Source organism: Manis pentadactyla, chromosome 11 (assembly GCF_030020395.1).
Source record: "Manis pentadactyla isolate mManPen7 chromosome 11, mManPen7.hap1, whole genome shotgun sequence".
NCBI classification, from domain to species: domain Eukaryota; kingdom Metazoa; phylum Chordata; class Mammalia; order Pholidota; family Manidae; genus Manis; species Manis pentadactyla.
Window position 1 is genome coordinate 102,974,995 of NC_080029.1, and position 25,529 is coordinate 103,000,523.

Here is a 25,529-nt window from a genome sequence, read left to right on the forward strand (position 1 = left end):
CTTCATATTTCAATTTAGAAAAACAAGGATGATTTGAGGAAGGTTAGGAGTTCCATTTATCTCCTTTGATGCTTTTGGTAAGGGGTTGGAAGCCCACCAGCCTCAAAATCTGCAGCAAAGCTGTCTGCCTCTTGGTACGAAAGAGACAAAGATGGACCACTATTTTATATAATGCTAAATCACTGATGCTCTTGGTAGCTTAAATGACAATAATTTGGACAAATTCTGAATGGAAGAGTAATTTTGGAAAGTTGGACTCTGAATGAGAAGTTTAAGCAATATTTTGTTTATATTTTCCTTTTCATATAAAGAAAAAATATATGACAAAAATCTTTGTTATAATGAAGTCAGTTTAAGAGGATCCTTTCAATAAGTACACATTTTAATTCTAATTGCTAAGAAAGATTCATTTGATGTTTTCATAATGATATATAAAATAATGCTGTATCTATGACAGATGGCATCTCATTGTGATGAAATATGGAATCAAAAACTCTTTAGGATTGGTGATTAATTGGATGGGGTAGTGAATCATTACACAGACACATGCATGACTATAGTACAAATAAAAAGAAGGTAAAAAAGAAAGATATCCTAGTATGCAGCATCTGAATAACTAAAGTAAATAATGATCAATAAGAAAATTGTGTTAAAATGTATGTAAAATACATGTTAACCAAAAAAGCAAAATAAATGGTTTACCATTAAGTAACTAAATTAATACAGAGTTGTTTTTAAAAATCTGAAAAAGAATACAGCTATATTATAGGAGAGGGATTTAGAATGCTTGATTATTATTAATCTTTTTACATTTTCTTAATGTTCTATAATGCTAAAAATGATTAATTACATAGTTCTTCCCAATAACTGTCTTGGAAACACAGAAATAAACAGAAGCTCTATCATCTGTTTTCTTAGGCCTGTAGTCTTCAATTAATTTAACAGCTCCTTTGAATATAAACAGTCTACCAGTTTTTTAATTTCTCATGGAAATTAGTCTGCTATTACCAATTAACCATCAATTGTCCGGTTGTGGAAGAGGCATACCTCTGTCCCGTAATCATAAAATATTACTTTTGGAAAATCTGTTTGATAGTTTCCATGAGATACTCACCTGGTGCCTTCTCAGAGTGCTTTTACAATCTGTATGTATTCAGTATGTTATCAGATTAATTTTGGATGAAAATAATAACTAATATGTACTTAGTAAAATTAGCATTTACCTCTTCTCCCTAGATATGAGATTCCTTAAAAACTCTGGAATGTATGTCCTTTAGATAATTTGTATTGTATTTGTTCTGTTAACAAGATATTTAAACTGAGTCAAGGAATTTATCAATATTTATCAATATGTATTTATATCTCAGATTTTATTAAACTCTGTAAATTCTGTTTAATATAATTATGCCAAGAACTAAGAACCCCATTAAAAATATTAAGAATATGAAATAAAACAAATGCTGAATTAAAACATATCTGGATTTGGTCTATAGGATGATATCCATTTTGTCAGTTTTACATGATCATTGACTTCCCAGGTATTTTCATGGCTTGCCTGACATTTTCATTCCATTTGAAATGCTTATGGTCTAAAAGGTCCTTTTTCCTAGAGAGAACATTTGAATAGCTGGAGAGAAGCCATTTGGGGAGGATTAGGACTATCTGATACGTGATACGGGGTTTCAGTTCTCAAGATAAGACTCTTGGAATACGTTGAAAATACTTCAAATAATGGCTGCACCTCTACATCAGCTGGGACAATCTTCTTCTCCCTAAAAGAAAAATCTTTAGTTACTAAGAATATGAGGTTTAAGGTCAGACAGTCCTGCAATGGAAATCAAACTCTGCCATATACATCTAGGCCTGGATAAGTTAAACTTTAGTTTCATTAACAGTAATGAGAATAATTGTAAGCCTCAGTTCGTACTGTTGTAAATGTGGAATGATCCAACCATATAGGAAGGTTCATATCCTGGCACTGCTATCTTTGACTTAGATAATGACCTTGGAGATGACTCTGAATGCTTCCGTGCATCCATTTCCTAATATAAAATGAAATAAATAGTTGTACCTACAATTTATTGGATTTTTTAAAAATAAAATGAGATAATACAGGTAAAGGTTGGCTGTAATTGTTAGCATTGTGTCTGGCTCCTGGTAAGTACCACATGCATATTAGCTATTCTTAGCTATTTTGCTCGTTACAGTTTGGGGCAGCTTAATCCAAGCAGCTGTACCGAAAAGGGCTGCAGTCAAACAGCTTCTTCTCAAAATCAGAACTCACTTCCAGAGTTACTTGTCTGCTACTGTCTTGTGTCAATGACTCCCTGTGACCTCCTCATCAAGGAGGCTAGCTAATCTCTTCTGGATTTTATCTGATATCCATGAACTTGACCTCTTGCCTGAAAAGTCAATGATAGATTTATCTACTGATTATTCTATTGATGCTTCTTCATTTTTTGTTACTCAGATTTCTCCTGGTTAGGAAGATTTTCAATAAGTATTACAGAAATGTTTTACATTTGTATAGAGTTTAACGGTATTTACCAAGCACTTTATCTATCTATCTATCTATCTATCTATCTATCTATCTATTTATTTTTATTACTGTATCATTAATATGCACTCTTATGAAGGTTTCACAAGAAAATCAATGTGGTTGCTACATTCCCCCATATTATTGAGTCCCCCTGCCATGCCCCATTGCAGTCCATCAGTGTAGTAAGATGCCACAGAGTCACAACTTGCCTTCTCTGTGCTACACTGTCTTCCCCATGATCCCCCCCACACCATGTGTGCCAATCATAATACCCCTCGATCCCCTTCTTCCTCCCTCCCCATCCACCCTCTCCCACCCCTCCCCTTTGGTAACCGCTAGTCCCTTCTTGGAGTCTGTGAGTCTGCTGCTGTTTTGTTCTTTCAGTTTTGCTTTGTTGTTATACTCCACAGATGAGGGAAATCATTTACCAAGCACTTTTACAATCATTAAGTGAGGCCAATTGAGCAGACTTTTTTTTTTTTTAAAGATTCAGGTTTGCAATAAAAACTTTATTATCAATGGATAAGCTAATGACAGTGTATATATATATATATATATATATATATATATATATATATTGATATCATTAATGTACAATTAATTGAATAACATTATGGTTACTAGACTCCCCCTATTATCAAGTCCCCCCCTTACATGCCCCATTGCAGTCACTGTCCATCAGCATAGTAGTAATGCAGAAAATGTAAACTTATAAAAAAACACAACCTGGTAACATTTTTTAGGCTATTTCTGAAGGTTAAGAGAACATTTTTATTGTATTGCAATTTTACAAATTACAAAATAAATATTCAATGAAATTAAATGATAAACTCAGGACAGAGATGAATTCCATATCTTCTAACTTGGGCTCATTACTCTATAGTGCTCAGGTTTGGCCACGGTCCTCAGATATCACTATTCTAATAAGATAAGAGAAGTGTGATGCCCAAGAAAATATATATGTATGTAACTGATTCCTAGATTTGTGAGTTTTTAGGGTTGCTCAAGATTCTAGGTGCTTTTGGGAATTTGAATTAAGTTCCATGAGAAGGAAAACTTAAAAGAGAAAAAATAAATCATTACTGATAGGAAGAAAGCATACAACTTATTTATAAAACACTTTGTAGTCTATAAATCACTTTCTCAACCATATCATAACTGAATGTTTTTCTTCAGTTATTAAAGTCACATTTAGGAGTCAAAACATTTCAAAACACTTAAAGGCAGCTAGTTATTATGATCAGCATATAAGAACACGCTCATTAACCCTACTATTAATTCTTTTCACCAAGGGGAGGAAGTAGAAACTCCTTGGAATCAGAGCTTTAAATTGGAGTAAATGAAACAGGAAAAATCCTTCTAGAGACCCACTTATGTAATCCTTTTCCCATATATGTGATGTTTGGGGTCTGGGAGGGTCAAGCGTGAGCTGGCAGGGAGAGGGGAAGAATATGGGAGGAGTTTAAAGGGAAGCAAAAAGCTACACTGATGGAATAAAGCAGTTGGCCCGCTTTCTGAAGATGGGTATTGAGAGGGAAAAAAAATTCATTACAGTTTCCCTTTCTCTACAGTTTCTTGCAGTTAGTAAGAACATGCTGGCCAATGATTCTTTTTTGTGACCCCAATTCTTTTTATTTTATTTTATTTTTTTTTATTTTGGTATCATTAATCTACAATTATATGAAGAACACTATGTTTACCAGGCTCCCCCCCTCACTGAGTCCCCCCCCAACACCCCACTACAGTCACTGTCCATCAGCGTAGCAAGATGCTGTAGAATCACCACCTGTCTTCTCTGTGTTGCACAGCCTTCCCCGTACCCTCCTTCCCCCACTTCTTGATCTTAAACTGTCACTGTGATTATGACAGTTCTTTGTTTAGAGAGTGTCAGTTGGAATTTTTCTGGGCAATGATAGAAACCATATTAACTCCTTTCTCATCAAATCAGCAGTGGACAGGATTTTAAATGTCCCCTTGTCCAACAAACATACTTTGTTTTCCCTCCTGTCTTTTTTTCCTTTCCTTCTCTTCTTTCTTCCCTCTTTCTTAATCTGTGCCCTACAACCTCTCTTCCTGTATTCTGTGCTCTAAACTAAAAATAATTTTTAACTTGAGGGCATAAACTTAGGTATAATTTGTTCATCATTGAAATCCTTCTTACTCATTACAATAGTTTTAATATTTCACATTCATTACTGTGTTTGAGCCTCATTTTCAAGCATATAAATTATAGTGGTGTTACTATTTATTACCATTTTTTTGCTTTTATTACTATTTTACATGGGGTAACTATAGTTATCAACTTGATGAGCATCCTAGATATTTGCTGTGTATATGTAAACACACACACATATAGGGTCATACTAAAGTTACTAATAATATACAAACTTGCTTTTTCTCACTTAACATGCTGTGAGTAGTTTTATATATACACATGTGCATTCCCCTTATTCACTTTAATTATTGCATTGTTCCCAGTGGATACTATAAGTCATTTAATAAATATTTGTTACCTAGCTTTTGTTATCACAAAATAATGTTGCAGTGAATATCCTTGTATACAACAAATTATTTTAATCTTGTACATTTATCTGTAGGATAAATTCAGGCAAATGGAAATTCTAGTATAAGAATAATCACCAATATTTTAAATGTGTCTATCGCTCCTTGAGATACCACTTTGGTGTTTAATCTGTAAAGATGCAACACACACATACACACACACACACACACACAAATGTTGCCATAAGAAAGGTAATTCTTTCTCCATAACAGACAGGCCAAACTTGAAACAAAAATGGTTTGGTTCTCTTTCTTCCTGGAGATACAGTTTCATATACCTAACAATTTTGATTATTCTCTCTGTGATACTGACAGAAAAACTGTATCAAGCCAGACCACATATAATTTAAAGTTTCAGTGTATGGAATTTCCCAAGAAGACAAGTAATCACTCTGTGTAGTAGCTGGGGTCTTTCTCCTTCTCACTGGGTAAGGCCCCAGAATTTTGGATCTTCACTCCTTTGTGAACTTATTGAAAACCATGATATCCATTTAATATTTTTCATAGCATTTTTACTATGAATAGTGGGCTTTTTTTATAGGAAGTCAGTGACCCACTGAAATAATTCCTTTGTTTTTCCTTCCTCTTTCAGAGCTGGACGAGGACTTTATGGCATTGACAGTATGCCAGATCTCCGCAGGAAAAAGACTTTGCCCATTGTACGAGATGTGGTAAGTTACTCTTGTTTAATTCTCTTTGATTGCATGTGTTGTCTTTTTCTCTATTATGTGTCAGATTGTCCTTCTTATTAAGCATCTAGCCTGTATTTCATAGAATAAAATATATAAGAAGAAGGATTCTACCAAGTGTTATATTTATTATTTCTTTAAATTCTGTTAAATGGAAAAAGTACCTCTAACTTTTGACACCTTTTACTATTAGTTAAAATTACAGATTCAGTTAAAATGACCTTATAATTGAGTACAAAGAAGTGACACAGCGTACCACATGAGCTGCTGCAATTGGGCTTTGATATATTCAGTGTTATGAATGACCACAAATTCAATTTGCAGTTTTAGGCTAAATTTGAACTTCTTCACTGTAACCTGGTAGACTTTATTACTTTATAAAGCAAGCAATAATACTAATCAATTCTTTGTTCTATTGTATTCATATAAAGTCTAATCAAATTAGTAAGCTGTTCCACTATCTAAAGAAAACCATGGCTCCCAAGTCATTAAAGCCTTTATTAGCCCTGCACTTAACTGAGTAACTCAAACTCAACTATAACACAATATGCCGGGAATCACTTAAAGATTCAAAGACTTGATCTGCACTAGGTCATATAAAAAAACAGCCCATCAATGTAGAAAATAGTATTTTCTATCATTCAGAATGTCTTCACATTTTTCTGAAGGTATATTCTTAGTCATTCATAACATGGAAATATATTTCCCCCAGAAAAACATTAATTTCCCTTTTAGCAACAATGTACACAATTCCTTGATAGCAGTAATTTTTAATTTTGTTATGAAAAGCTGTCTGGAGGCCAGCACTCTGTCAACTAGGAAAGGTAAAATTTTGATTGAAAAGATCTTATACTGGAAAGCATGACATGTCTACAATTAGTTGATTCCTGCCATTATAGTGTGAACATTATTTTAAAGTATTAGGCTTATTTATTATTGTTTTACTATTTTCTCACCTTTAATCTAATTATTTACACTTTGTTTGCTCTGGCACTTGGAATCTTCAGGCCATGGTAAGTGATTTTTGATTTATTAATCAACAGGTACAAATATAGATTACAATAGGATACAAACATAATTTTAGGGACAATAGTTTTCAGAGATGAGATCATCTTCGGCAAGCCCTTGGAGTAAAGCCCACTACATGTTTACACTGCAGGGGTGGAGATGGGTGGAGAATGGCTTCCTCCCTTAGGATTATGCTGAACTTTATCTGTGTTCATGGCTTTGTAGCTCCAAGGAAATACATTTATGACCAGGAGCATTATTCCACTATGACTTCCTCTGGTCCTAATGGGCTATTCCCATATAGAACTTAGGATCTCCTGTGTAAAAATTCTTTACAGCACTGCTGAGTTAATTTTATTGCATATGTTTCAGGTAGGAGCTGTACAATGGTTCTATTTTACAGTGAGGAAATTAAAGGGTAGTTTGAATCTTATTTAAAGTCATCTAAGTTATCATCATTGAATTAAGGAAACAAATCTGAGTATAATCATTCTCATTTGATAAAATGGACACTTAGAAGAAAATATCCTGGCTAGATATGAATGAATATTCAAGGAAACTGTGAACAACTCAAGAACGATCTAGTACCAATTGTGATTCAGAGTTATCACACAGACCAGCTGCTCTATATCAGTGGTCACATTTTATGAAGGAATGTGGTCATGACCACCTTGAGAATAAACAAAGCCTATTGCTAGCCTGGAAACCTTGGGCTGGTCATCCCACTTTGCTGGGCCTGCTTTCTTGTCTGTAACATGTAGGGGCTGGGTTTGATCATCTAAGGGGCCTTTTTCAGCTTTAATATTCCATGCTTCCACATTCTGGATGAACTAGCTGAATGATGAAAATGGCAGTTTTCTACTGAATAAAACTTGGATAGTGACAGTATACAGTTCTACATTTTCATATTCTGCTGAGAAATTTGTATGTAACAGCCACTTCATGTACCAAAACTCATAATTCTGTTTATTTTAGACTCTGGCTGCCCGGAAATCTGGACTCTCCCTTGCTATGGTGATTAGAACATCCCTCAACAATGAGGAGCTGGTAAGTGCAGAGTCAATTACTCATTGTGTATTGATCATAGTAGAGAGGGAAACCATTTTTCTTGAGACACTCATTTGTAATGATCTTTCCAAAATTCCAGAAACAGCTGGGAACATGGGGAAAGTCTGACCCTAAACAAATTCCTTCAGGGCCTTAGCTTCACTATCATACAAGTTATCTTCTGCTGCTCAGACATGCATGCACATACCCACCTTTACAAATGCTGTTCCATCCTAACACAGTTTACCTGTTATTCTCCTCCTGAAAAATCCTGCTTCAGTTTTATATAGTTGAAATTTTGCCCCCTTTTGTGAGGCTTTCCCAAACACCCTCCTTCCCTTCTGGCTGAATTATTAGTTCCTTCCTCCTGGATTTTCTAGCATGTAGTCACAATCTCCCTAATGTAGTATGGCTAAGAGTGAAGGCTTCTTGGTATGAGTCCCATCTGTACCACTAAATTAGCATTGGTATAGCTGGCAAGCTATGTAACTTCTCTGAACCTGAGTTATCTTATGTAGGTAGTGAAGTAATCATAAGACAGATTATTTGCTATTATTATATAATTATTATATTTTAATAATTATAAATAAAATAATATAAAAGTAAATTTTTAATTAAATTATACAAACAAGTATCAATAATTAAATTAACTATATATTTAATACTAGAGACATTGTTTTAATATTTAACAAATATTTATTGTAATTATTAATTATATTATTAAGGCATAACCTAGGGCATAGTAAATAATAAATATAAGCTGCTTTTTTTTTTGTTTTTGTTATTACGATTAATTTGATTGTTTTGCATAAACCTTTTCTTTTAGACTCTGATATTCTTTAGGGTAGCACTACATCTTGTTTGTTGCTCTTGTTAAATATTTTCATCCCTACTGCTTGGTACAGTGTCTGTTATGAGGTAAATGCTTTTTAAGTTCTTGTTGAATGAGAAAATCAATGTGATTAGAAAATACAAGTAGACTGCAAATATCCAGGACAGGGATTCTTATATTTAGCTCATTAGAATCACCCCAGAGAGCTGCAAAGCATACTGATGCCTGGGTCTCACTCCCAGTGATTGTGACTTAAGTGGGTTCAGGTGTAGCCTGGGTCTAAGGGGTTTTTACAAAGCTAACGTGCAGTGGACGTGTGCCCTGGTAGCTCCATCCTGCACAGCCTCTCAGCTGAAGCTGTCACTCAGGACAAGGTATGTTTCCTCCCTTAAGGGAACTAATACAGTCAACCTCTCCCAATTCCATCCCCTTTGCCATTTCTATAGAATAATTTTTTTCCAGTAATACTAATTTACTTGTTTTAGATTTCTGTACAGTTGACGTTTAACACCATTATTTATATTTGTTTCTCATTCTCACCTCTGCCACTGTCATCTTCCACCCAAAACCCAAAAGCCATCCTTTCCTAGGTCTCTATCAACAAACTCCTCCTAATACACATCAGCAAAACAGTATATGTCCATTTAAATATCTGAATGCTACAGCAAGTTAAAACATTTTCTGTTGGGCCAAAGGATTTTTAAAATGTAGCTGCTTTCCCAGTATCTTATTCTTATCTAGTAGATTTATGATGCTCTGTAAGATTTTGAGTATAGTTTGGATGTAAGAGAAAGTAAACATCCTCTGGTGCATAAGAAATCCCCATATTGTGTGCTGAATCTCAAAGTGTATAGTGTTTTGCTTTTGAGGAAATAATTAAGGTTGAGGGTTTTTATTGATAAACTCCTATACTCTTCCTTTCTTATATTTAATATATTGTGTTTAGTTTCAACTACAAATATCCATTCTTATGAGAAATTATAGGAAAGCAGTAGAAATTAGAAGCATGCCATTATATGTTCTGAGGCCCTGAACAAGGAACAAACCCTCACTTTATGGTTAAATTAGCTATTGATCTACTTTTCAGCAACTTTAAAATATCATTTTACTTCTTTAGTTTCTGAAGGCCTGTATAAAAGACTTTTCAGTGTGGGTGTTGGGTGGATGAATAGTGTCTATCAGCTCCCTCTAAAATTATTAAAGCATATTTCCCTGGGGCCCAGTTCTCAAAAAGTAAATGAAATATGACTTCTATACAACAGGCATGTTAGATGTCACATTGATAAGCTGTCACATTAAGTCATTACATAGGCCACTAACATAGATGCTGAAGCAAATGATTTCTGCTTCTTGGTGCTAAAAGCCTTCCTAGGCACCGTCAATGTGAAAGCATGAAATATTTGCCTTTACATGAAGGAAAGCGGCTTGGCAATGTGGAAAATATCAAATGGTAGCACTGCTATTTTAATTAAAGAAATGAATAGTAAAAAGCTCAGTCATTTCTTCCAAGGAAGGAAGGGCTCTAAAGTTGATGCAAGGTGACAGTGGGTCAGCCAGCACCACCTCCAGTAACACTCTGTTGGCAGTGGGTGGAGGTTTCCCCATCCATCACCAATTCCCACTCACCCACAAGGAGCTATTAGGGCTGATTGTGAGTATCAGTCTAATATGCCCTTAAGGACTAAGGTTTCTGAACATTTCCATCTGGTTTAATAACACAAGAGGAGATTGCAACATAGTATCCATCTACCACAACAGTAGTCTGCCTAGCACTGTACTGTCCAGCTTTGTGGTTGCTTTCGTAGAGTGAGAGTTTCCTAGGTGTGGACCCAACAGTGGGGCAAAGTAGAATCATTCAATAATTCAACAAATATCAATTGACTATCTACTATGTGTCAAGCATTGTTGCCAATTCTGGAAATAAGGTAGTGAACAACTAAGCTAAAAGTCCCTGACTTCCTGAGGCTAATAATGTAGAGGGAGGGGAACTGAGGTACTATGTTTTGTACCCACCATTGCTATAGGTCATGATGGAAGCTTCTAGAAGGCTGGAGTATTTAAGACAGTCTCAGATGAGGGAAATGCAAGTAGAGTGAGGAATACAAATCACCAAGCGTAAAAGTGATTCTAGAACCCTGTTTGGTCTATCTGATTTAATGACCATGTTTAGGGACTGGTTTAATGGGATGCTTCCAGGAACTGTCAATTCTAGGTAAGGGTTGGTTTGTCTAGGAGAATAGGGGTCCTTCTTCAGTAACAGAATTCAGGTCCAGTGAAAGGGGCTGACAGCACCAAGTGTGGGAGTAATCAGATCAAACCTGGGCTCTGTTCCTAGATTGGCACTAGGAAATAAACACAGAAAGAAGCAGCAGATCAGAGCACCTTTCTGATACCTGGGGTCCAGTCAGGAAGCTGTAGGCTCACTGTGCACCCAGGTACTCTGGACTCCTGCTGAGGAGCACCACCTTTTTAAGCCACATGAACCAGTGTTGAAGTGACATGGGCCTCAACCTGAATCTCAGTTTCACTTCTTATTACCTTTGAGAACTCATTTCTTATCAATATTGTTTGCCTCCCTGAGACTTGTTCACTTCATCCATATAAGGAAAGTAATAATACTTATTTCAAAGTCTGTGAGAGTTAAAAGAAATGTCTTGCCAGACACAGCAGGTGGCAGTCAGGAAAGTGGAGCAGGGGCTTGGGGATGAGATACCCAGAGTACTTGCTGAGTCCAGTGTCTCCCTGTCACCTTTGCAACTGAGGGTCAGCTCCCGGGGAGTACTGACATGGGAACCAGCAGTAATGACAAATCATTTTAAGGAGTTTTCTCTTGTTTACAAGCATTGCTATCGGTCCTGCTTTGATTGCCCTTCAAGAGCACAGTGTTTGATTTGAGACAGATGTGGACCCAGATCCACCACTTACTAGTTGTGAGACCTTGGGCAAGTTACTGAAACTCTTCTGACTTCGATTTTCTCATATGTTTGCTAATTATATAAGATTTTTGCATTTATATTCATAAGTAAAATGGCCTGCTTACTGTGTCCTTGAACAATTTTGGCAGAAGCAATAAACTAGCTTCGTAAAATAAGTTGGAGAAGTTTTCATTTTTGTCACTTCTCTGGGTTGGTTTGTGGAAAATTAAGTGTTGCATACCTTGAAAGACTGGCAAACTTGCCTCTAAGACCATCCTGTAATTTTTTTGAGTATGGTTATTTGACCACTGAGTCAATTTATTTAACAAAATAATCCTCTCCATGTTCTTTAAACATTTATCTTGAGTCAGTTTTGATCATTTATGTCCTTTTCCAGAAAGTTGTTCTTTTTTTCCTTAAATTTTCAAATTAAATACCATCATATCTTTTTATGTAATTTATCATGATTTACAAATGCTTGTGCTGTTTCATCTTATTATTTATTTGTACTTTTCCCTTCTGTAAAATCAGCACTGCAAGAGATTTCCTGATGTTTATTTTATCTATACTATTTCTTTGTTATCAATTTTGTTTATTTTTGCTCATCTTATTTAGATTCATCTTCTATTCTCTTTGTATTTATCCTGAAATTACTTTTCTGAGTTGAATATGTGATATTAAGACAGCTATAGAATAAATAGCAACAATACATACATCTGTGTATCTATGACTCAGCTTTAGAAAGAGTCAGCTTTCTATCTCTTGTATATTCCTTCTTCATTTTCTTCTTCCTTCCATCAAAGATTTTATGTCTCTCACTTTCTTGCTTTTGTTCACATTTTTACCATTCTTGTATATTATAAGTTAATTCCTTCTTCTTTTCTACCATATACATTTAAAGCTGTTCATTTTCCTTTCAGTACACTTCAGCTGCATCATACATATTTTGATATATAGTGCTTTTATTGTAGTTGAGATATGAATATTTAATAAATGATCCAATAATTAATATTTTGCCTCATCAGTTTAGAAAGTATTTTCTTTAATCTTCCAAAGACTAGACATATGGGCTTAATTTTATTACTGCATTGTGTTCAGAAGATATAGACTGTATATTCAGTCTTTAGCATTTAGTTTACAATTATTTTATGACTTAGTACATAATTTTGTAGGTATCATATGAGCTTTATCTATTGGGTACATAAATTTTGGGACATCTATATTTTTGATAAATTGTTCTTTTCAATTTTGCTAGTAATCCTGTTAATTTCTTAATTGCTTTTTCTTTAAAATATAATCTATGTGATATTAAGACAGCTATAGTAGATTGATTAGTTCAATATTACCTTGATGGAACGTTTTTAGCCCTTTCTTTAAATTTAAATTTGTTTTATGTACATCTAGTAAACAACACAGCTTAATTCTACAATTCAGCCTGAGAATTTGTCTTTTTATGGGTGAATTCAATTTATCAATTTATATTTATCATAACATACTTGAACTTAGTTATAGTACTTTTAAAAAATTTACTGTGCCTCTTATTTTCACTTTATTTCTTTTCCAAGTTTCTTTTATGTAGATTGAATTTATTTCCCCTCTTCTCCATCAAATGGATTAAGATTATCTGTACTGTTTCTTTTAATATAGTGGATATGCTTCTTAAATTTTTGATAAAATTACTTTTCAAATTTCAAAATTAGTAATTCTGTCCTGAAAGAAACAAAGATCTGAAAATGCGTAGGGCCTTCTAGGGGGATCAAATGAGATAACAAATAGAAATTTCTTCATCCAGTTTGGATACATAAGTATGTAGTAAATATTAGTTATTATTTTTATTAACAGTGTTTACCACGCTACTTTCCACGGCTTCATGATTGGGTTTGCTTGGTTACATGAGAGGATAGTAGAATGTGTTCCCTTTAAGAGGGATGGTCATATCCTTCCTCTCCTCTCATCGTTTTGTAATATCTTAACCCTTTCTACTCTTTCATGGCCTCTATTAGAAAATTTATAAGAACTCAGTCTCTACCCCAAGTCATAAAAATTAGACTTTAAAATGACTACAGTTTCCCTCAGTGGAGAAATTCACATTATTTTTGGCCTCTTATAGTTAATAAACTACTAATCACATACCACCTTCATTGTTTACATATACATTTTTATTGAGGTATGTAAGTGACATAAACATTGTATTAGTTTCAGGTATACATAATGATTCAGTACTTGTATGTATTGCCAATTGATCATCACAATGTCTAGTTAATATCTGTCAACATACATAGTTGCAAATTTTTTTCTTTGATGAAAGAAATTTTAAGATCTTTCCTAGTACCTTTAAAATAAGCAGTATAATATTATTTACCTTAGTCATCATGCTCTACATAACATCCTATGACTTACTATTTTTTAACTGGAAATTTGTCCTTTTTGACCCCCTTCACAAATTTTGCCCACTCCTCCCTCTCTACACTGTCCTACCTCCAGCAACCATCAATCTGTTCTCTACATTTATGAGCGTGGCTTTTTGTTGTGGGGTTTTTTGGGGGGGAGGTGTTTTTTTTTAGATTCCACATACAAGATCATATGGTATTTGTCTTTCTCTGCCTGACTTATTTCACTTAGCATAACGCCCTCAAGGTCCATCCCTGTTGTTGCAAATGGCACGATTTAATTCTCTTTTTATTGCTGAACAATACACCATTGTGTATGTTTATCTATATATATGTGTGCATTTACATATCTCTATGTATCACATTTTCTTTATCCAAATAACACTTAGGTTATTTCCATGTCTTAGCTATTGTAAATAATGCCATTATGAACATGGGAATGGATACATCTTAAGAAATTAGTGTTTTCATTTTCTTCAGATAAATACCCTGAAGTGGAATTGCTGGATCATATGGTAGTTCTGTATTTTTATTTTTTATTTTGAGGAACCTCCATACTGTTTTCTATTTACATTCCTACCAGCAGTACACAAAGTTTCCCTTGTCTCCATGTCCTCAACATTTGTTATTGCTTGTCTTTTTAATCTTAGCCACTCTAACAAGTAGGAGGTGATAAGTTGTGGTTTTAATTTGCATTTCCCTGGTGATTAGTGATGTTGAGTATCTTTTCATGTACCTGTTAATCATTAGTATATCTTCACTGGAATATGTCTATTCAAATCCTTTGCACAGTTTTTAATCAGATTGTTTGGGGTTTTTTTGTTTTTTATTTTTTGGAGTTATATGAGTTCTTTATATATTTTGGATATTAGCTCATTATCAGATATATGATTTGCAAATATTTTCTTCCACTCAGTAGGTTGCCTTTTCATTTTGTTGATGGCTTCCTTTTTGTGTGAAAGCTTTTTAATTTGACGTAGTTCCACTGGTTTATTTTTGTCTTTATTGCTTTTGCTTTTGGTGTCAGATCCAAAAAAATCATCCCCAAGACCAGTGTCAAGAAGCTTACCACCTAGGTTTTTTCTTCTAGGATTTTTATGCTTTCAGCTCTAATGTTCAAATCTTTAATCCATTTTGAATTATTTTGTGTGTAAGATAGTGGTCCAGTTTCATTTCTTTGCATGTGGTTGTGCAGTTTTCCCAACACCATTTAGTGAAGAAATTGTCTTTTCTTTATTGCATATCCTTGGCTCCTTCGTCATAAATTAGTAGGCCAAATATGTATGGGTCTATATCTGGGTTGCTGTTTTATTCCATTGAGCTATGTGTCCATTCTTATGCCAATACCATACTGTTTTGATTATGATAGCTTTGTAATGTAGTAATATAGTTTGTAATCAGAGACCATGATGCCTCCAGCTTGTTCTTAAGATGGCTTTGGTTATTTTGAGTTTTGTGGTTCCATACAGACTAAGATTGTTCTACTTCTGTGAAAAATGCCATTGGAATTTTGATAGGGATTGCACTGAATCTGTAGATTGCTTTGGGTAGTATGGACATTTTAACAATATTAATTCTTCTAATCTGTGGACACAGAATATATTTCCATTTATGTGTGTCTCCTCCAATTTACTTTATTAATGTCTTATAGTTCTTAGTGTACAAGTCTTTCACCTCCTTGGTTAGATTTATTTTATTATTTTTTGATGCAATTATAAATGGAATTGATTTCTTAATTTCTTTTTCTGATAGTTCATTATTAGTTATTAGTATATTAAAATATACAGATTTTTATATATTGATTTTGTATCCTACAACTTTACTGAATTTGTTTATTCTAAAAACATTTTGGTGGAGGTTTTAGTTTTTTTCTCTATATAATTATATATATACACTTTCCCTGAAAGTTTGAATTGGAGAATAATAATAATTATGGTACATGATAAGCCTATCCTAATTTGTTATCAGATCATGTTCCATGTCAAAACAGTTATATCCTGTAGTGTATGCTCCTTGAATTATTGAATCAACCACTTCATCATTGTTTGCCCTCTTTATCTCATAAGTTACTTAGGTGGATGGCAATAAGTATCTATTATAAAACAATATAAGTAAAAATAAGTTATTCTTCCATGGTGTAACTCCAGAGAGAGGAAATCCTTGGGCAAAATACCTAACTGAAACCGAAATCAGTCAAAGGGAGAAATAAGGTTTAAAATCCATTTATTTCTTATAAACACTGGTCTGGGGGCCTTCTCTCTCCTGCTCTGGCAGAAGCAAGCGAATCCTCCTCCAACCTCTCAGCTTCAGATAAGTCCTTGGTCACCCAGGTAATTACCAATGGATATGGAGAGGAAACACTTCTCTCCACCCCTTAGGAATGCCTGTTGATATCGAGATGCACTAAAGCCAGGTGAGAGATTCTGGAAATACTGCAGTTTTACCCACACATGGATAAGCACATAACTTAGTCCGTGTACTTTCTGCTACAAATATTTTCCAGAATAATTTTAGCTTCTACAGTTAATCTTATGTAATGATTAATCTGATGAGTAAATCAGACGTGGAATTATGTCTGTTTTTATACCAAGGAACATAGTGTACCATTGTTCTGTATTCATATTTATTAACAAATTTCAAAGGTCACATTGTCCCTAATCTTTGCTCTGCAAATCCTTCTGGTGCTTTTGTCCAGAAATAGTAAAGTGATACCTATGAGACAGCAAATAGTTTTTTTTTTCCAAAAAGCATGCCTCAAGTACATGAAAAATCCTTGAAAAAAAGGGGCATATTTTTCTTAGAATTCAAAATGTGATTTTTTGGGGGGTATAGTAAAGGGATAGTTTATGTAATCCCAAGAAAGAAACCATAGGATGAGGAAGAAACAGAGCTTCATTAGTTTAGTAACTGGTTGACATAGTGGGGCATAAAGAGAAAGGATGTATGGCAAACGGAGGCAGACAAGCTTTGTTCCTTTTATAAGTATTAGCAGCTGGTTGATTGGAATATCAGTTATCTAAAAATACTAGTCATTGCTCTTGGCAGGAAGCCTGATTGTTTTATTTTACAGACTCATTTTTATTTCTCACGTAATTACAAATAGAAAAGGCAATTGGTTTCCTCTCAGTGTCCTAATTGTTCAAAAAGCTGTATATTAGGGCACCTCACCTTAAATTTCAGCTTCAAGAACAGGAATTTTTAACAAATATTTGTAAGGATATGAGCATCCTTCCCTTTGTAAACTATAGGTTGTAGTTGGCTACAGAGGCTTATCAGAGTCAAAGTATTCCTTACTCTGATTTCTACAGACTAAAATATTGTCTGCCGACAAGGACAGGTTGCCTTCTCTTCTAGAATCATTTCAGTAATATAAAATTAATGTTTAGTGGGTTTTCTTCCTAATTGCAAAAGTCTGACATCCTGTCCATAAATAGAAAAAAAAAATACTAGAACACAGATGGAACTGTGCTTAACCTAGAAAAATTAGATTGAATAAATTTTTATGTATTAGTGCTTTTATTCTGTCTTATGATTATTTTCACAATGAGCATGAATATAGTTATAATCAGAAAATGCATTTTAGGAAGTCATCTGTTTCTTAAAGAACATTTAAAAAGAAACATTTAAAATATGGGTGATAGCAAGTCCCCCATATTGCTGAATTCACTCTGTCCTTGGGTCCTAATCCCAGTTATTAGGGTCCTGCTTGTTCTGGTGACCACCTTCTCCATATGTCTGGTTTCTAGTTTACATAGGCCAGAGACCCTCTTCTGATTACATACCCAATCCCAGCATTTCACTTAAGCTAGGATCCTGTTAACTATACCTATCTTTCTGCCTGCTGTAGGTGCTACATTAATTTTTTCCCCTTCCTTTCCTTCAATCCAAATCCTAATGGTGAGTTACAGACTTCCATTTCCCATGGTCCATAGCTAATTTTAGAGTTTCCTCTTGTTTTCTTCTGCCTGGCTTTATTCATGCTCCTTACCCAATCTTTTTTGCCTTATTCCACAAAAATCACACATCCTTGTATCATTTTATAATCTTGTTTAATCTGGTCTTATTTTGCTGCTGAGAAAGCACCTTCTTTCCCCAAGATTCAGCATTACCCTGAGATGTAAGAATCCCCTCTTATGAGATGTATTCTTACATGCTTTCCTGACTATTCATTTCCTAGTTTCTAAACTGTCCATCATTCTATCTTATACTTTGCCAGAGTGAGAAATCTTGTCATATGACATTTATTTTAGAGTAATTTTCTGCTTTGGTAGACCCATGCCCATATGTCAAAAATCAAGAATAAAAAAGATTCATATAAACATTTCCCTGAGACCAGGGATATATGATCTCCATTGAATTATACAGTACTTTTTGGATCCAGAAATAAAAAAAAATTCTGTAGCTTTTAAATGTTGACATTTGTTTTAATGCTCCATTCAAATGATTTTCAATGTACTGTCTGGTAAGTTTTCTATGTTCCTTATTTTTTTTAAATTAGTTTCACTTTTTCTTTTCATGAAAGGGATCATGGCTCTTGAACCAAACCAAATATTTCAATGAAAAATTCTCAGCTGTCCGTTCAGGACTCTTTCATTTGTTTTCTTCCAGCATGTTTAATTTTTTAGCAACTGTTCCTTATTTTATTACTTTGACTACAGACTGAGGATTTAGAGAACTGACTATATATCACTTGAATTCAATGAAAAGAAAATGGGCATAGGGGATTAGAGAAAATATGTTAATTCTTAACTTAATCTTGAAATATGTAGATAAGTTAATATTCAAGAACAACCCCTTACCCAATTCTGCTTTCTAAGCTCATATGTATGTCTTATTTTTCTCTGGTTCAATAGCAGACTGTGTTCTATTCCCACCTAGTGTTCCACTGATTAGAATTGTTATTTTCCCCTACTAAGGCAAACAACAATTTACCTCATGTGATTGCAAATATAACTAAATTCCCTCATTTTTTTAGACAAACCAAAATTACTATATTAAACACACACCCTCAGCCTCTCAACCCAGGAAACTCTTTGAACAGGAAACTGTCTATGGATGTCTGATGGAAAAATATGTTATGCCAAGACTCATTTAATTCACTTTAATGATATTGAAGACACCCACTCTGCTAGGCAATACAGGGGAAGCAAAGATCAATAATACATGGTCCTACTTCTAAAAGAACTCTTCACAATTATTTGCAAGAGAAGACATCTTCATTATGAAATAAAGCCAAGAGATTTGTTCTGCTCAGGCTATCTTTATTGAAAAGTAATGGATCCAGTTCTGTCTGTATAAGCCCTCATAAAGTGGTCCCCCACTTCAGTAATTCCCATGTTTGACCATGCTGCTGCTCTGTAGACTCGCCTGGAGTATTAAGAGCTTTCATCAAATCCTCATGTAATAGTAAGGCTGGATCTTGCTGTTCAATAGGGAGAAAAATTTATAGTAAAGCTTAACTCCCTAGCAAGGAACTTCCTAGTACCACTACCAAACATAATCTGGGTAAACACAGAGTGAAGGGAATGTACTAATAAAGTAATAAAGGAAAATATGCTATTACCGTACCATGGAATTGACAAATATTGGAAGGTTGGCCATTTCAACACTGTGGGAAGATATTACAAAGTGAGAATTAAGGATTATTAATGCAAAATTTAAACGGTAACCTTCTAGCATTATTTAACAGCTAGGCCCCTAAAGAATTTATGTAAATATCCATTCATTATGCATCAGGCAGTTGTATGAACGTATCTATAAATAAGAACTAGGGAGTGCTAGTCCTCCTCCCAGGAGGTCACCTGCATAAAGGGATGTGAGAAGCACAGAGAAGACCTTGCAACCAAACAAGCACTATTATTAGTATTTATTTAGTGTTTTGAAATCTTTGGAATATGTCTGCTACAGTCATACAATTTGATCTTCAAAATAATATTGTGCAAAGATAGATATGTAGAGGAGGAAAGTGAGCCTTGAGACCTTAAATGTCTCCGTAGATTACAAGTGGCAGAACATTAATTCATTTCACAGAACATGGGCTGTATCCCTACTAGGTGTCAGGGACAACACTAGGCACTGTTTAGCTACAAAGAAGAGAAATACGGAAGACAGCTCCTGCTTAAGGAAGCCCATTTTAAATGTCACATGGTAAGAACTATGCTAGGGAACTCTGGTCTCCTGACTACTTGTCCAGTGGATTTTTCCAACTCACCCATGGCTTGTCATTAGCAAGTCCTTCCATGTACTATTAAAAATGATCTCCTGTTAAAATGTAAGTCACCGGGGGAGAGTGCCACATTTAGTCTTTATTACTAGCGCTTTCTTATAAGTTAGTTGATGAGCTCCTTCATAAGGAATGGGCAGTGAAAGCAGTGCCCTGCAGAAGGAATTACATAGGAGGAGCATACTTTGGGGTTCGGGAGGGTTGAAGTGTCAGGGAGAGTACTAAGTCAGAGAAAAGAGGCCTGGTTCAGACAAAAAAAAGGGCTAGGGATGTTTCTAGAGCATTAGGCTCAGCACTAGAATACTTTTCATCCACTTCACAGTTTTACCAAGAACCAATGTAGATCAAGGATAGTAATATATATATATATATTTTTTAATTAATGTTTCCTGAGTACCAATCTCAAGCCAGAGACTAGGTTAGGCTCTGAAGATTAATAGAGCAATGAGCAACCTGTTCATTATCGTTGACCCTCCCCTAGATTTTACAGTGTATCAGGGATGTGGATATTACCGAGTAATTAATTATATGCTCTATGAAGCTTGCATAACAGTGGAACCCAGTCTAATATGGGAAATTGGGGGTTCTTTGTGTTGAAATGACTGAATTGGGCCCACTGAGAGGGTATAAGTGAGCAACATTATTGTGCTTATTGTCAGCACTTAAATCAATAATCAAGGGGCTCTCTCAAAATAGCATTTTCAGAAAAAAAATGATATAATGATTTGTTTTATGTTGAAGTTCTCCAGACTCACTGACTGGCTTGCATTGGTAACTTCTCATCCTCACAGAAAATGCATGTCTTCAGGAAGACCTTGCAGGCACTGATCTATCCCATGTCCTCCACCACTCCTCACAACTTTGAAGTCTGGACAGCCACAACACCTACCTACTGTTACGAGTGCGAAGGGCTCCTGTGGGGCATTGCCCGGCAAGGCATGAAATGTTTGGAGTGTGGAGTGAAGTGCCATGAAAAGTGTCAGGACCTCCTAAACGCTGACTGTTTGCAAAGTGAGTACTTGGTCAGGCCAAAAAAGTGGGCATGCAGAGCCTGCCTTGTCTTATATATTTTCAGACTAGACCCTTTTGGCTCTTGCTGGTTTTCAAGACCACTGCCACTCACGCAAAGATTCACATACTGCCTCATAATAGCCCCCATGTGGTAAGTGGCATATGTATAGTCATGTTTCTGTAACAGGGACTAAGGCACACCCCTGTGATTACAGCAACTGGAATTCTTTCCAAGCCTATCTGGTGCCTGTTTGAAGGAGCCGTAATCTTGCACAGCCCCTGAAAAGGCTTTAGGATTGTGAGGCTTTGTGTTTAAATGTCAAAGGGAAATCCACCAGATATGCAACCTTGGGCAAGGTTTTCATTCCCAGGGCTTCATTTTCCTCCACCAAATGAACAGGAATAATAAAATTTACCTCAGAGAGTTATTGAAAAGAGTAAATGAAATAGTCTCTGCTAAGAGTCTGGTATATAGTAGATGCTCAATGAATATTAATGGTCTCTCCATCCTTTGACACTTCAAATAGATACGTGTCGCTTCCACCTTTATGACAAGTTTCCCTAAAATTTTCATTTCCCAAAAAATCCTTTACACTGATATTTTAGGTTAGGTCTAGAAATACTAAACATCATAATTTAAAATCCCTATTATTACCTTTTCACTGCTGCATTTATTTGGTCATGTGGGCTGACCTTAAATACTTTAAAAAATTGCCAAAGAAATCTATTTAAACACGGATTTCCATTTGCAAACAATCTTCTTTCACATCTAAATATTCTCCCCTCTATTTATTTTTTATCTGAATGCAATCAATGTAAGATGTATCCGTTGCCTGAAATTGAGGTGGAGAGAGAAGAAAATGTCAAAACAAAGATTAAATCAGAAATGCTGTCACACAATCTACAGTTCTCTCTACGTGATTAGTATGCTAATCACACAATCAGATAAGGTATAGGCTAATAGAAAAGAATGCATTTTTTTAAATCAAAATAACTAGTAGCCTTTTTTTGAAAAATAGAAAGGTATATTTAGGAATGACTGCTTAAAAGGAAGGGGGATTGACTTGATATTACTCAGCCCATTTACTTGCACAATCTCATAATCCAATCAAAATTCAGCCCACTTGTTTAACAAAATGAATTGTAAACAGGCATCTTATAAAATAAGCATATTAAGACTTATTGTGATATTGAAGAAAACAGATAGGAAAAATATTCTCTAGAAACAAGTAGCTTTATCCCTTAAAGAAAAGAGTGATGCAGATCAGACCTAAGAAGCGAGCTCATTCTTTCAGCTTTTGAGAGAAGAGATGCATTCCATTCAACAAACTTTAAAAATAATGCCATAATCAGTTTTCTATTTCTCAAGGCACCATGTATTATTTGACAGTGGTTAAATAAATGAGACATATTTTTCTTTGAGGTTATTCATTAAAATGCCCTTATAAATCAGAAGAATCAAAAATAGCGCAGAAAAATGAGGGTGGGTATGTATGTCCTAGGAAGGGGATATTCTAATAACCTGCTACTTTTTTCCTTAAAATCTACACTCACATTGAACAAAAAGAGGGTTTGCAAATATATAAATTCATCTTCACCACTTTCACTGAATATCATGATTTTTTTAATAGTTTTATTTTTCAAATAATAACTGTCAATAAAATTCTCACAGCAGAATTAGTAAAATTTCTTTAAGAAATATCCCTTTTCATTGGTTCAAGCAAGAAATTTGAAGTGTTGACACCTTGTGTGAAATACTTCTGTGTGTATTATGAAAAAAATGCACCTTGTATAAAATACTTCCAACATTTCAAGGGATAGAGAGAATAAAAAATTGAGAAAGCAGAGTTGGATGGTAGAGCTATAGTGAACCTCCTGTAAATGGAAGGAGATTCTATTAAGTTTTCCTCAAAAGGGTCATTCAATGTCTGAATAACTCAAAGGAAAATTTAACACCTTGGCAAGCAGCTTAATTCATCATTAGAAAATTTAGTTTACAAATTAAAATTTGAACCAGGTCCTGCCTCCTTGTAATGTCTATCTTCAAGCCAAATCTTAACTCTGATAGAAAAAAACTTTTTATGTTCTTTTTTAAAATTTAAGTATAGTTAACATGATATTTTATTGGTTTCAGGTGTATAACACACTGATTTAAAATTAATGCATATTACAAAATGATCACTACAAGAAGTATAATTACCACCTATCACCTTAAAAAAGTTTTAAAAATATTATTGACTATATTCCCTATAATGTACCTTTTATTACCATAATTTATTTATTTTATAATGGAAGACTGTACCTCTTAATACCCTTCACCTATTTCACCCATCCCTCCCCAACCCCACCCATCTGGCAACCACCAGTGTGTTCTATGTATTTATGAGTTTGTTTCTGGGTTTGTGTTTGTTTATTTTTCAGATTCCACGTATAAATGAAATCATATGGTGTTTGTCTTTCTCTTGTCTAACTTATTTCACTTAGAATAATACCCTCTGGGTACATCAATTTTGTCACAAATGGCAGGATTTTATTTCTTTTATGGCTGAGTAGTATTCCATTGTGTATATAGACCACACCTTAATCTATATACCTATGAATGCACATTTTGATTGATTCCATATCTTGGCTGTTCTGAATAATGCTGCAATAAACATAGGGGTACATATATCTTTTCAAATCAGTGTTTTTGTTTTATTTGGGTAAATGCCCAGAGGTAGAATTGGGGACATGTGGTAGTTTTATTTTTAATTTTTTGAGAAAACTCCATACTGTTTTTCATAGTGACTGTCCCAGTTTACATTCCCAACAACAGTGTAGGAGGGTTCCCTTTTCTCCCCATCCTTGCCAACACTTGTAATTTCATGTTTTTTTAATGCTAGCCATTCTGACTGTAGTGAGATGATATCTTATTGAGGTTTTGATTTTCATTTCCCTGATGATTAGTGATGTTTAGCATCTTTTCATGTGTCTCTTAGCCATTTTGTATATCTTCTTTAGTAAAATGTCTATTCAGCTCCTCTTCCCATTTTTAAATTGGATTACTTGTTTTTTTAGTGTTGAGTTGTATAAGTTCCTTATATATTTTGGATAATAACCCCTTATTGGATATGTCATTTGCAAATATATTCTCCTACCACCTTTTAGTTTTGTTGATGGTTTCTTTTGCTTTGCAGAAGCTCTTCAGTTTGATGTAGTTTCACTTGTTTATTTTTGCTTTGTTTCACCTGTCTGGGGAGACATTTCCAGAAAAATTTGCTAACAATGTCCAAGAGTTTACTGCCTATGTTTTCTTTTAGGAGTTTTATGGTTTCAGGCCTTACACTTAGGTCTTTAATTCATTTCAGTTTATTTTTGTGTATGGTGTAAGAAAGTGGCCAAATTTCATTCTTTTGCATGTAGCTGCCCAGTTTTCTCAATACCACTTATTGAAGAGACTCTTTCCCCATTTTATATTTTGCCTCCTATGTCACAGAGTAATTGTTCATATAAGCATGGTTTTATTTCTGGTTTCTCTATTCTGTTCCATTTTTGATCTATATGTCTGTTTTTGTGCTTGTCCAAGTTGACATATTTTGGTGCAATGTTGGCATATTATTTTTCACAAAATTCTCTAATAATCCTCTTTATTTTTGTAGTGTCAGTTGTAACTTTCATTTCTGAATTTATTTATTTGAGTCCTCTCTTTTTATCCTGATGAGTCTGGCTGAAGGTTTATCAGTTTATATTTTCAAAGAGCCAGATCTTAGTTTCATTGATCTTTTCTGTTGTTTTTCTTAGTCTATATTTGGATTATTTCTGCTTGATCTTTATTGTTTCCTTACATCTTCTAATTTTAGACTTTGTTCTTTTTCTAGTTCCTTTAGATAAAAGGTTACATTGTTTGATATTTTTCTTGTTTCTTGTGGAGAAAATATTTAATTAGTGACTTTCACTGAATATCGTTTTTTAAATACTTGTCTTTTTCAAATAATAGTCATCTTCATGATTCTAGAACCATCATTATACTGCTAATCATTTTCTGAAGACATTGCAGTGTGTTACCACACTTACACACTAGAATAAAATAACAAACAAAACTTTTATGTATGGTCTGAACAATGACCCATGCGGAAAAGAGAGTATGTAAAGTTACTTCCAAGTGATTTGAATTTGATATTAATTCCCATTAAATCTTTGGTCTGTGACTTACACATTTGAAGTCCAGTGGGATTAGACCAACTGTTTCTAAGATCTTATTGTTCCAGTATTTCCTTGAAAGTTCAGAGACGCATGGAAATGTCAAATAAGTTTCCCAAACAGCCTCATCTTAG

The 25,529-nt window shown here is 34.5% G+C and overlaps 1 protein-coding gene across 1 annotated transcript in view; it reads left to right on the top strand.

The window, feature by feature from the left end:
• UNC13C (unc-13 homolog C) overlaps nucleotides 1–25,529 on the top strand; it is a 591,739-nt gene that overhangs the window by 231,614 nt on the left and 334,596 nt on the right. The window contains exons 5-7 of the mRNA XM_057488818.1: nucleotides 5,694–5,772; nucleotides 7,774–7,845; nucleotides 20,997–21,216. Coding sequence (XP_057344801.1) covers nucleotides 5,694–5,772; nucleotides 7,774–7,845; nucleotides 20,997–21,216 — 371 coding nt within the window. The remainder of the gene's footprint in view (nucleotides 1–5,693; nucleotides 5,773–7,773; nucleotides 7,846–20,996; nucleotides 21,217–25,529) is intronic.